This window comes from Bos taurus, chromosome 3 (genome assembly GCF_002263795.3).
Source record: "Bos taurus isolate L1 Dominette 01449 registration number 42190680 breed Hereford chromosome 3, ARS-UCD2.0, whole genome shotgun sequence".
NCBI classification, from domain to species: domain Eukaryota; kingdom Metazoa; phylum Chordata; class Mammalia; order Artiodactyla; family Bovidae; genus Bos; species Bos taurus.
The window spans coordinates 8,457,976-8,471,581 of record NC_037330.1 but is presented as its reverse complement, the minus strand read 5'-3'; the positions used below and the strand labels follow the sequence as shown (position 1 = coordinate 8,471,581).

The 13,606-nt window shown below is 44.0% G+C and overlaps 1 protein-coding gene across 3 annotated transcripts in view; it reads right to left on the bottom strand.

The window, feature by feature from the left end:
• F11R (F11 receptor) overlaps nucleotides 1-13,606 on the bottom strand; it is a 46,189-nt gene that overhangs the window by 17,397 nt on the left and 15,186 nt on the right. For 2 of the 3 annotated variants that reach the window (XM_059881545.1, XM_059881548.1), the window contains exons 2-3: nucleotides 12,039-12,104; nucleotides 7,026-7,741 (exon numbers count right to left, since the gene is read on the bottom strand). In XM_059881545.1, the coding sequence (XP_059737528.1) occupies nucleotides 7,026-7,086 (61 nt within the window). In that variant the 5' untranslated portion in view covers nucleotides 7,087-7,741; nucleotides 12,039-12,104. 3 annotated transcript variants of the gene reach the window in all.

The following is a 13,606-nucleotide window of genomic DNA, read 5'->3' as shown; positions in this document are numbered from 1 at the left end:
TAATTCATTATATCCAAATTCTAGACACATGTTACTGAGCATGACCAAATAAATTTTAAAAAGCATGAATAATAAGATAATAGCAGCTAATATTTCTTGAATACTATGTACCAGATACTCTTCTGAGCCCTTTACAGGTCCCATTTAATCCTTGTAACAATGCTATGAAATAAATTTTATTATTGCTCCCACCTTACATATGCATTAATTGGAGCACAGAAATAAGTAATTTGCTCAAGGTCTCAAAGCTAGTAGGAGGTAGAGCTAGGATTCTAACCAGGTAACCTGGCTCCAGGGTACAATAAATTATACAACTAAGTAAAAATAAAAACAAACAAAACTAACCATATTGCCATGCAATAAGGTAGATCAATTTATTCAGAAAAATAATCCTAGGATATACGTAAAGGTATCTCTAAGAATAGATTCCAAACCCTTGACAGTGCATATTATCTGAGAGGTGAGAATACAGGCAACTTTTCTATGTTTCTATGTTTTCTACATTTGTGTAATGGCCAAGTATGTATTAAATATTTTAAGTTAAAGAAAAAAGAGTGGGAAATGGGAGTTAAAAAGGAAAGAAAAAAAAAATCAGATCACAAGAAGCAAAGAAAAATAAAACATAGCCAGAAAGGGGAAACAAAAGCAAAGGCAAAAACAAAGGAAGAATGATCCAGAGTAACAAGAACACACCAGGAAGCACAGGACAATGAAATAAAACTTTGAAGGTGAAATGAAGTAACAGATGAGTAAGAAACAGGAGATTACAATCAAGATCCTGTATATGAGTCTGATAAATTTCAAGGAGAGAAAAAAGGCAGGAAGAAATGTGAACATATGCATTGGATTGTCTCATGAAAAATGTTTCGAGGAGAAAGAAAACAACCCTGGAAGGCAAGTATTATTGTTACCATCCCACTTTATAGATGAGAATACCGAGGCTTTTTCCTAGTTGCCCCAAATCACTCAGCTGCAAAGGAGGTGGGAATCTTAACCCAAGTCTGCCTGATTCTGAGTCTTCAAAACTACTGTACACAGCGTCTCCAGCAGAGAAGCCGGGAAACACCATTCACTCTTCAAGATTCTGGGCCAGTGTCCCTCAATCCATTATACCTTTCCCCAGTCAAAATTAATCTCTCCAGCTTCTAGGAATATAACCTAAGAAAATAATCAAAGGTAAGCTTAAAGATGTATATTCAAGGACAATTTAATGTTATACAGCAAAGAAAAAAAAATGCTCAGCAAAAAGTGAACAATTAAGTAAATTACAGGATAGTCATACAGTATAATACTATAGAATGGATTTTATTTAAAGCATTGTTTGCTCAAAAAAAAAAAAAAGAAAGAAAGAAAGAAATACATATATGGCCATGATTTGCAATAATAACCTACCATCATAGAACATTTATGTTCCTGTCCTCTCTGTCATGGAGGTAGTCACCCATTTCATTTAAAACTGATATTCAAAAAAAAAAAAAAAAAAAAAACTGATATTCAGTCATTAATAATCTAAATGAGAAGGGCTCTATAACAGAGTTTTGTTTTTTGCCACTGGAATTCCTACCTAATTTGACAAACTGGCCATAGCTCAAAGTAGTTTAGTACACAACTTGGCTTAAACACTGGTATGTATGGATTTCTGTTGAGCTGGTATGACCTAAATGAATATATGCCCACAGGGCCAAGGCTTAAGGAAAAGTCAATGGCATCAAACAGCCATTTCATTGTTTTCCAATATATTTTTGCAAAGGTCAGCTACACCACATATTAATCATAGAGGAAAGATTAGAATAAAGCCAGCAATCAGTGTTATCTCTAGAGAACAGGATGTGATTTTATTTTCTCTATATCCCTGTTTTCCGATTTTCTGTGTTGAATATCTATGATTTCTTAATAAAGAATTTATCATTTTGAAAAGTAACTGTTTCTCTATGTTCCCCAAAGATTCTGTACTTCGATGACTGCCCCTGACGCATGGTGCTCTGTATTCTACTTAGTAAATACATGTCTATAGTTCCTTAGAAACAGAGAAAACGAGATACATTTGTATCTTCCCCTGTTCTTAGAGCTGTGCTTTGCCACCAAAGCAGTGCTGTGTTAATGAGGTAGTCAGAGGGTGGAGGCATCCAGATATCTGACAGAACCCAACCCGCCAACCTGTCCCTGTAAACACAGGTCAAACCCACAACAGAAAAGCTACTTCCTTCTACTGCTTTATTAAGAAAACTTTGGTCTCAGTATGCAATCCTGTTAATAATTAGAATTTTCCTTAAGGTGTTTTCATGCAATGAGTTTGTTTGGATCCATGTAAAAACAAACAAACAAAGGAAGGAAGGAAAAGGAGGGAAGCCAGGAAGCCAGCCAGCCAGTCTCTGGTTTTCTCTAAGAATTCATCCAAACTTCCCCTCTAGGCATATGAGCCTCACAGGACCCACCAGCCTCAGAATAAGCCAAAGCCTAGGAAAGCCCCCAGATACAGCATGCTCACAGTTTTCAGCTGTTGGCTAATGGTTACAAATACCTAACTGCCCTCAGAGTTTCTTAATAGCAGAGGTTATTCATTTTTTAATTCCTAATCTCAGCACAGTGCTCAGAACATAGTAAACACCAATGCTTGTTGGATTAACAATTGAATCTGACATTACAGTGCAATTAGAACCTGGACCCAGGGCTTCCACCCCCGGTTTGCTCTTTCCTTCCCACCACTCACCCTGTAGAGACTGAACTCACTCCTGGGGGTTGAGGTGGGACAGATAAGGAATGCGTGGGCAAGAGGAAAGCTGTGTGAGCCAAAGACTGGCTGGGCTAAGTCTAAACAGTCAGGCTTGGCTGTACTTTAGATGACGTGGGTCAACTGACACAGCCCTCTGAGTACAGCGGAGAGTGGCGATGGCTCTGTAGGACAGGAAAGCTTTCACTCCATTGCTCCCTCCAACTCTCTCTCAGCAGAATTTCCAGTTCTACCAGCTCGGCTCTCCTCCCCCACCCACCTACTCATTACAGAGCAGGCTGTGCCTGCCTACCCAGGGCTCACTCCAAGGGCCTGGCATCAGACTTCTGGCCAGCCAGCTGCTTCCTCCCATCTGACCCCGACACTGTAAAACGAATGACACCAGGCGGACTTTGGACAGAAACCCTGCTTATCAGGGAGTCCCAGGCAGATGAACTCTGAGTTTTCAATGCCTGGAAAACCCCAGTGTGTTGTATCCACTCACTTTACTTCTCACAACCCTCTGACAACACTGAAACCTCTTCCACAGTTACATTTGACAAGTGGCCATCCAGCTCTTTCCTGAGCCTCTAGAGAGGAAACTGGGCTGAGTTTAGAGATCCCCAAGGTCTCCCCTCAATGCTAACAGAAAACAAGCCCAATTTTTTTCCTAATCTCTCACATAAAATGTACGTAGCTTTTAAATCTGTCCTTGAGCAGGAGTGTCAGCTCTTCTGAATCCAAAGAATAGATACCTCTTAAACCAGAGGACTTGGGGAGGAGGTGGGGAGAGGGGTGGAATATTCTAACAGCCAAGGCCACACCAACAATATGAAAAGAACTCCAGGGCATATCAAATGAAATAAACAAGATACAGGATGGAATACAATGTATAGAGGGTGCCTCCTTTTGTGTCAGGAAAGGGAAAAGAAAGCAATATATATTTATATATACTGATATTTGTATAACAAACCACTGGAAAAATACACAGGAAACTAGGGGAGGTGTGAACCAGGTGGGAGTGATAACCCCACTCGTTTAATATTATTTTGATTCTCGAACCACGTTAATGTATTAATCTCTTCTAAACAGACAAACATTGTTGTTTGGTTTTTTAATTACAGCAGCTCCACCCCGAGCTAAAACTAGGCTGGAGATACCAGGCAAGCCCAGATCACAGGAAACTGAAGAGAAATGTCATAAGGGGAAAGCGTTCTGGAGCAAGGAGAGAAAAACTAATAAGACACTGGAATTCCACTACCACTCACTTCCTTGTTTCACCGTGTGGCGTCACTAGTTTCTAGGTTCTGGTTTCGAGGGAACAATTCTTTCATGGGAGAACCCCCCGAAGAGGGAGGGGAAAGGAGTGACTCACCAATCTACAGTTTGAGGTGAGTCTAACCCTGAACAGGAGAGCTAGAAAGGCTTGAGTCCAAAATATCGATATGAAACAGCCAGACTCCCAGGCTGACCCAGACAGGCTCAGGGCAGCAGTTTCTCCCTGCTGGAATGCCTCAGTGCAGACACTTCAGGAACGGGTGTGTGTGCAAACCCCAGGCTTCCAACCAGGTTTCCACTTCCCCAGCGGTCACAGCTGACACACACCATCTTGCTAAAGAGAAATGCCTCTTCCTGCCTAGGAGATAGCTGGAAACTTTTTTTAAGCACAGGCTCTCTAGGGGGAGGGAGGCTAGTATTCCTGGTCACCAGTTTTTCTTTTCCCAGGCCCAGTTCTCCCAGTGTTTATTCTCCAACCCTGTCCCAGCAGGTTCAGGCCTTCTTCTCCACTAGATTCCCCAGGCAGGGGTAGGGCCACTACTTGATCTTTTCTTCTTCCTCCCTGATGACAGAGTCCAGGTGAGGAGCAAGGACATGCAGGCATCCTATACAAGCTTCCAATTTCCCAAGGGCAGAGGACAGACCTGATAGGCAAGAAAGCCTCTACTTTTTCACTCTAGCCATTTGGAATCTAGCAGGGTCCCTCCCTGCTTTCTCTGACCTGCTCTACTATGGGCAGCATTCTTTCACCCTCACAAAATCCAAAGTGGGGTAAGAGCTGCCCACTAATAATCGCTTTCATGGATGTCATGAAGCTATTATCCCAGTTGATCCACAGGATGAGGTTAGGACAAGTATTATTACTCCTGTAATACTCTTGTATTACAGATGAAAGACTGAGTTACTAGACTATGATCACAAATAAGCCGGAAAGTCAAGCCAGAACCCAGGTGGGGGGTGGCCTGGTTGTTATTTCCATTCTCACTGTGCTAACCAAATAGCATCTCCCAGGTCTAGCCCTATTTACATGTGACAAGGTCAGTTCCTCCATCTTCTGGACACGTTACTTCCCAGGATCCATCGCCCTGTCAAGCTAATACAATATCATCTCACGTTCCCTCTAAACCACTGTTTATTGATTCCCTGAGCAGACTAGAGGGGATCCCCAAGCTCAGAAGGGTGATATCACAAGGCTTTCAGTGTCAATCTGTGACAATATATTGTGGGGTTATTCTAGAAAATGAGGGGGAAAGAGGAAAAGGGAGAAGGATGCAGTTCTAGGAGTCTTATAAGCCTGACAAATACTGTCACAAATACAGTTACTCAGAAATTTCTAGGTTGGGAGGTGGGGGGATGAGTACGAGGGTTGACGGGGTTGGCAAAGTGTTTAGTACTGAGCACCACAACCAACAAGAAAATGACTATGGGTGTCACTAGCAGTTCTAAGATACAGACAAGTAAATGGAGAAGAATGGGAGGGAAAGAATGGAAATTGAAGAAAGGGGGGAAATGGAGGAGTAGAACAAAAGGGAGAAGTGAAAAAAGAAAGAATCTAGTGAGAAAGAAAAATTGAAAAAGGCAGGTGAGACCGTGGACTCTGGAGCAGTATCCCAAACTGATATTTTGATATGCTGGTTCCTGTGTCACAGGGTGCCTGAGGTGGGCCCCAGGGTAGAAAAAGGAGAAGTGAGTCAGGAGACCTTGGTTCCAGTCCCAGGTCCTTTGGTCAGTCTTACCAAGTCATTTCCCCTCTTTGTACCTGTTTCCTGATCTGTACAATAGGGGGAGGGAGGATCTGATTTGTTACTGGTCCAGTCCATCCCAAGGGTTAATGTTTTTGCGATGAGAAACAAAGAAGTCAATGCATCTGTCTAAGGGCACCCTTCACACTAAGCAAAGTGAATTATCTTGTAACCACCTATATTGGTCTTAATTGTTCATCTCTTCTACATTTCCTAAAATAGGGATCTCGAGGAGGAAATGGAGATTCTTACAGACCCCCTGCCGAGGAGGAAATGGAGATTCTTACAGACCCCCTGCCGACACAACTATTCACAGTAGCACACACAGACGCTCAAGAATCAGGTAAGGGTACAGGTGCTGACACAGGTAGACTAAGGCACAAACCATAAACTCAGGCAGGCAGGAGCACAACTATAGACAGAGGCCTGCCCCAGCAAGGGAGCCTCATTGTTCCACAGGAAAGGGAGTGTACAAAGGCAACAAAATCTCTCAAACATGGCCAGAGGGGAGGGCAGAGTTCTGGCTCTGAGAAGGAACCAGCCAACCAAAAAACAGGACCTTCCCCTGGGAATGGTCTCTCAGTCAACAACATTTATCAAGGACTCCTGAAGTAAATTACGCTAGAAAGGAACTCTGAATGCTGTGCTAAGAAATTTTAGATTTCAATTTTATATATTTCCTTCAAAAAAAAAAAGGTTTTGCAACTGGACACTTTTCCTGGAGCAACCATGCAACCCAGAGGTTCGGGAAAAGCTAAAAAGACCCTTCAGCAACAACCAGGCAAAGGGACTTCCACTCCAGTCGACCTCCATTAGATTTTCTCTGAGGACCCTTCAGGAGCAAAACATCCCAAGAGAGTCAGGGGACGTGAGGCTCCCGACTGATCTCGGATGGTTTGCGAACGTTGGAGGGGCAGGATGGCCCTTCCCTGATGCTTGATCCCGGCTAGGCAGCGCCCCCGAACCCACCAGCACTCACCAGTAAGTGAGAATGGAGGAAAGGGGAACCAACCTTTCCCCATTATTTTTGGTAAAAGTGCGGCAGAGGCAACTCCCTCCAGGTGGATGTAAGAGGGGATCCTTATTCATAAATGTGGGGGAGGGGAGCCAGCCACTCACCAGAGGATGGGGGAAGGGAAAAAAGAAGGACGAGTCTAGGGTGGAAAAGAGGACTAGGAAGGTGAGGCAGACAGATTTCAGAACCCCTCCCCTTTCGGGAGCCAGAGGTGTGGGGAGCGCCTCCCTCCAACCTCCGATCAGACGCACAGATTACTCCGAAAACTCCGGGAACTTACACAGGATCATCGACGTGAAGAGAAGCAACTCTGTACTGCCGACTTTCGCCTTTGTACCCATCACGATCAAGATCCCGATGCGACAGCAGTCACTGCGACCCTAGAAGCAGACACCAGCTTCGCCCACAGCAGCGCGGGGACTAAACTCCAGACGCCAGGTTGAGCCCAGCCCGGCCCTTCCCTTCACGCCCGATTGGTCGGCGCCGCTCCTCTGCACTTTCCGATTGGTGGAGGGAGCCACCGCTCCTCTGAGTGATTCACCGTCGCCAGGTGCAGTCCCGCCCACTACTCCTCGTAAGGCGGATTGGAGCCTTTCCAAGCCCGATCCGCCCCTGATTGGGCCACGAGACTGTCGCGTACAGAGACCCAGGCCTCACCTTCTGCAGGTGAGGACTCTCTGATTGGGCGGCGTTCCTGAAGTAGGGACTTTACGACTGGCTAGGCTCTGAACTGGAGCCGGAAGATTTTTAGAAGAACACCTTAAAGGAGGTGGTCGGGAAGGTAGTTGGTCTGTGGGACGCGAGAGGGAGAGGCCTGCTTTTGTTTGTTCGTTGTAATTGTCTGTTTGTTTTTTCGGAATTTAAGTTGCAGCTGCAGAAACCTTGGTCCAGTCCTTTGTCAAGTGAAAACCACGTGTATTAATATGTGAGGGTCGGGAGAGAAGACCCTCAAAGTGTGTTCCTCTGCCCACTCCACTCGCAGGATTCAAGGCCGCGCTAGAGGAGGAAAGGGAAGAGGGGAATGAAGCGCTCAGTTCGGTAGTGGGAAGGGCAGAATTGAATCACCAAACACACCCAGATAATAGAAACTGACCTACAGACACTATAAACATCACTGTGACTGTGGGTATGTCCTTTACACATGTTTAATCAGCAGAGGTCTGCATGCATTTCAGTATTACTTATCTTCTCACTGCGGATAACTGCGTGCCTGCTGAACCCTTTTCTATAGGCTATGTTGATACTGTTAATATTTATATTGTTACATCGTTTTTATTTGAAACCCATTCTCAACACCTTTACTATTTCTAGTTTCTAATATTTTACAATGATTTTACATTGTGATCGTAATACTTTTTTTTTTTTTTGAACTTTTTGGCTGCGCAAGGCTGCGTTCGGGATCTTACTTCCAGATCAGCAATTAAACCCACGCCCCCTGCAAGAAAAAAAATAGGGAAGTCCCTATTTTTTTCTTAGTATATCCAGGTTGCCCGTGGGAAAACTTCCTGAACTTTATCTCACTGCAAGTAAGAAGCCCATAGTGAAGTGAAGTCGTTCAGTCGTGTCCGACTCTTTGTGACCCCATGGACTGTGGCCTACCAGGCTTCTCCGTCCATGTGATTTTACAGGCAAGAGTCCTGGAGTGGGTTGCCATTTCCTTCTCCAGGGGATCTTCCCCACCCAGGGATCAAGACCAGGTCTCCCGCATTGTAGGCAGATGCTTTTACCATCTGAGCCCCCAGGGAAGTCCATACTTGTATCCAAAACAGTGGTATTTTTTTGACCTTTTGCTCTTTCATCTTTGTCCCATTCCTTTGGGCCAAAAGTTCTCTTCACGTTTCACCCAACTTAAAGCAATGTTTATCAAGCTCCTATTGGGTGCTGTGAGAGAATACAAATAAATATAAACCATAATCTGTGACTTCAAATGACTTACAGTTTACTTCCAATACAATACAGGAAACAGGACAATATGTATCCAAAAAAGAAACTTAAGTTTCAAAAGAGAAACACTTGCAACACTCTGGTCTTTAGCCTCAAGGGAATTTAAAGTATGTGTATGTCTTGGAGAGACATACACATCAAGTTAAATATGACAGTAAAGACAAGAGAGAAGAGCTTAGAGAGGGGACCAGGAACTCTGGACTGTGATTGTCAGAGAAAATTTTAAGATGGGCGAACTTAAGCAGGGATTTTATCTATTTATATGTACACACTGTTGTTGTTTAAACCCTGAGTTGTGTCCAGCTCTTTTGTGACCCCATGGACTATATATAGCCCATCAGGCTCCTCTGTCCATGGGATTTCCCAAGCAAGAATACTGGAGTGGGTTACCATTTCCTTTTCCAGGGGGTTGTCCTGACCGGGGGATCGAAGCCGTGTCTCCTGTATTTGCATGCAGATTCTTTACCACAGAGCCACCAGGGAAGCCCTAACAGTGCTTTATTTGTTTATTTTTGGCTGTGCTGAGTCCTTGTTGCGGCACACAGGCTTTCTCTAGTTGCAAAGAGCAGGGGCTACTCTCTAGTTGCAGCCCATGGGCTTCTCTTTGCAGCAGCCTCTCCTGTCTTGGAGCACAGGCTCTAGGCACACAAGCTTCAGTTGTTGCCGCATGAGGGCTCTAGAGCATGGGTTCCATATTGTAGTTCACCAGCATAGTTGCTCTGCGGCATGTGGAATCCTCGGTCACCAGGGATTGAACCTGTGTCCCCTGCATTGGCAAGCAGATTCATAGCCACTACGCAGAGGAGTCCCTCAAGCAGGGATTTAAAGGAACTCTGAGACTGATCAGTCTTAAAGGTCATTTAGGTCACTTTCTCAGCCTTCTCAGAAAGGAATTCAGTGACAAAGTGATAGGTAGTGGATCTATTTAGGGAGAAACATACTCCACAGCATCAGGACCATCTGCCATCTCAGAAGAGGCCCAGAAATAAAATATGGTTAGTTTCTACGGGCTGGGTAATTTCATAGGCTAATGACTGGGAGGATTATTTCAACTGTTTCAGGGAAGGGGCAGGGATTTCCAGAAATTAGGCCGCTGCCCTCTTTTTGACCTTTGATGGTTAGCCTCAGAACTCTCATGGTGGGTGTGTCATTTAAATGCTAATATATTACAAAGGCTTCCCTGGTGGCTCAGATAGTAGTCTGCCCCCACTGTGGGAGACCAGGGTTCAATCCCTGGGTCGGTAAGATTCCCCTGGTGAAGGAAATGGCAACCCACTCCAGTATTCTTAACTGGAAAGCCGCATGGATGGAGGAGCCTGGCAGGCTACAGTCCATAGTGTTGCAAAGAGTTGGACACAACTGAGCGACTTCATTTCATATTACAAAGACTGTATAATGGGGCTCAAGGGCTTCCCAGCTGGTGCTCAGTCAGTTCAGATGCTCAGTCATGGCCGACTCTTTTCGACACCATGGACTGCAGCATGCCAGGCTTCCATGTCCATCACCAACGCCCGGAGCTTGCTCAAACTCATGTCCATCGAGTCAGTGATGCCATCCTGGTGCAGCCACATGTTCTGGGAAACACTCACTCAGAAGGACGATGCAGATAGTGGAGTGCAGTTTATTACACCTGTGGGCCCAAGGAAGAGTTTTCTCATAGCCAAGGACCCCGACCAGGTTTTGTGAAAACCTCATATACCCTAAGCCTACATGCCCAAACCCACCTCCCCAAATTCCCTGAAACTAGTCTGAACAAAGGAAAAAAAAAGATATAATCAAAGTTAATGGTGATTCATATGCCTTAAGCCTAGGTAGTTAAGAGTGGACAATTATCAATAGGCTTGTGGTCATACCCCAATAAGCATAATAGAATGTATGATTCTATTCGGTTACACAGATAATTAGGGTATTCTTTTAGGCATGGAGAGCCCTGGGGCTCTTCCTTCTGGGGGCTGGTTTTCCAGTTGGTATGTCATTTCCATCGATGTTGGGCATATAGCTCAAAGTCCACAGTCTGGTCAAGCTGGAGTACTGCTTTCAAGGTAGTGCCTGTTCTGTTTCCTCTTTCAATCCAACCATCTCATCCTCTGTCATCCCCTTCTCCTGCCTTCAATCTTTCCCAGGTGGTGCTAGCAGTAAAGAATCCGCCTGCCAACGAGGAGACACAAGAGATGCAAGTTCCATCCCTTGCATCCCATTCCATCCCAGGGGGGTCGGGAAGATGCCCTGAAGTAGGAAATGGCGCCCCACTCCAGAATTCTTGCCTGGGGAATTCCATGAACAGAGGAGCCTGGGGAACTACAGTCCATGAGGCCACAAAAAGTCAGAGATGACTGAATGACTGAGCACTGTCTGTCTGTAATGGTGCTCAAGGTCCACTGGAAGTTGAATTTTCCATCTAGACCTTGTGGGTTCTAATCAGTTTTTGTCAGGGCCGATGTTTATATCATTCTTTTAAAGGTTGTTCCCTGTCCCCTTCCCTCCTGTTTCATTTCAGATAGTCTTCATATTGTTACACTGAAACTGGTTTCACCTCTTGGTATCACACCAATAGACAGCAAAGCCAATGATCAGGAGAAGGAAGAGTTTATTATCACTAGCAGTAAGTAAGGAGAGCACCAGGGATTTTTCCCAAAGTAGCATCTCCCTGAAAAGCAAAATTGGGGAACTTTTAAGCTAAAAGTACACATATATTCAGGAAGGGGCTTGAGGAGAGAACTTAGCATAGAATTGGGGCAACGGTTGACAGAGTCCAAACTTTAGTTGATTGGAGTCAAAAGGGTCAGCAGCATCATTCCATCCTGCACCTATGTGGAGGTGTTAGTTCCACACAGGACCTATTATTCTGTATATCCCTTGAGGAGGAACTAGGACTCTGCTCTTTCATTGTACTATTATTTGCCTTTTCTCTGTTAGTGCATTCCTTTGTTCCTTAAGATGATTAATTACTGAGACCTGTTGAAGGGTAAGCATAGCTCCAGGCTTAGATCACAAAAAGTCTTAGGCCAAAATGACTTCTCTTATAACAAGAAAGCCATTAATTGTTCTCTTTCTCCAGAGATTCCCCTAATTTATCTGCTTACAAAATGGCACAGATTCACATGCCCCCCAATTAATCTCACTCCTCTGGATAACCCCTTGTTTATTATTTTACCAAGAACGGAACCAGGCACTAGAGAAACTGTCTCTCTAAGGGATAGACAGATCTCAGTTAAAACCCAGTTCCCCAATCTACCTATCTGTCCTTGGCCAGCTCACATTTCTCTGACATTTTCTCCATTCAGAAGGCAGTTATGATGATGGCAATATTGTCCTTTTTCTATTCTAACTACCTAACAATATGACTTACCTTAGGACAGGGAAGCTGGCATGCTGCAGCCCATGGGGTGGCAAAGAATCAGACACAGCTGAGCAACTGAAAAACAACAATGGCAAAATAAGAATTAAATAATATAAAAGATGTACTATGCTTCCTTAGCACAGGGCCTGGTACATTTTAAGAACTGCAATGGTAGTTATTTTCATTACTCTCATTTTCAGTCTAAGAATGCATTTGCAACCCCATACTTATGTCAGTTCATCTACAACAAAGGAGGCAAGAATACATGATGGAGAAAAGACAATCTCTTCAATAAATAGTATAGAGAAAACTGGACAGCTATACATAAAAGGATGAGATTAGAACATTTCCTCACACCATATTCAAAAATAAACTGAAAATGGATTAAAGACCTAAACATTAGACCTAGAAGAGAACATAGGCAGAACACTTTTTGATGTAAATCACAGCAATATATTTTAGATCAGTCTCCTAAGGCAAAAGAAATAAAAACAAAAATAAACAAATGGGACCTAACTAAACTTAAAAGCCTTTGCACAGCAAAGTAAAAGACAATCTAGTGAATGAGAGAAAATACTTGCTGATGATATGATCAATAAGGGGTTAATATCCAAAATGTACAAACAGCTCATATAACTTAATATCAGTAAACAACCCAGTTTTGTTTATTTTTTGGCTGCACTGGGTAACATGTGGGCTTAGTTGCCCCCAGCACATTGGGTCTTAGCTGCTCTACCAGGGACTGAACCCATGTCCCCTGCTTTGGAAGGCTGATTCTTAACCCCTGGACCACCAAGAAAGTCCCTATTTTTTTTAATGTATTTTTAATTGGAGGATAATTGCTTTAAAATGTTTGTTAGTTTCTGCCATACAACAATGTGAATCAGCCATAGGTATATATATATCCCCTCCCTCTTAAACCTCCCTCCCTAATCCACCATCCCACCCCTCTAGGTTGAGGAGAGCACCAGGTTGAGCTCCCTACCACTGGGTTTTAAAACAGCCCAGATAGACAACCTTCCAAAGAAGACATACACATGGCTAATAAGCACATGAGAAGATGCTCAACATCACCAAGTGTTCAGTTCAGTTCAGTTCAGTTCACTAACTCCCAGAGTTCACTCAAACTCATGTACATCCAGTCGGTGATGCCATCCAGCCATCTCATCTTCTGTCGTCTCCTTCTCCTCCTGCCCTCAATCCCTCCCAACTTCATGGTCTTTTCCAATGAGTCAACTCTTCGCATGAGGTGGCCAAAGTACTGGAGTGTCAGCTTCAGAATCCGTCCTTCCAGTGAACACCCAGGACTGTTCTCCTTTAGGATGGACTGGTTGGATCTCCTTGCAGTCCAAGGGACTCTCAAGAGTCTTCTCCAACACCACAGTTCAAAAGCATCAATTCTTCGGTGCTCAGCTTTCTTCACAGTCCAACTCTCACATCCATACACAACTACTGGAAAAACCATAGCCTTGACTAGACGGACCTTTGTTGGCAAAGTAATGTTTCTGCTTTTTAATATGCCATCTAGGTTGGTCATAACTTTCCTTCCAAGGAGTATGTGTCTTTTAATTTCATGG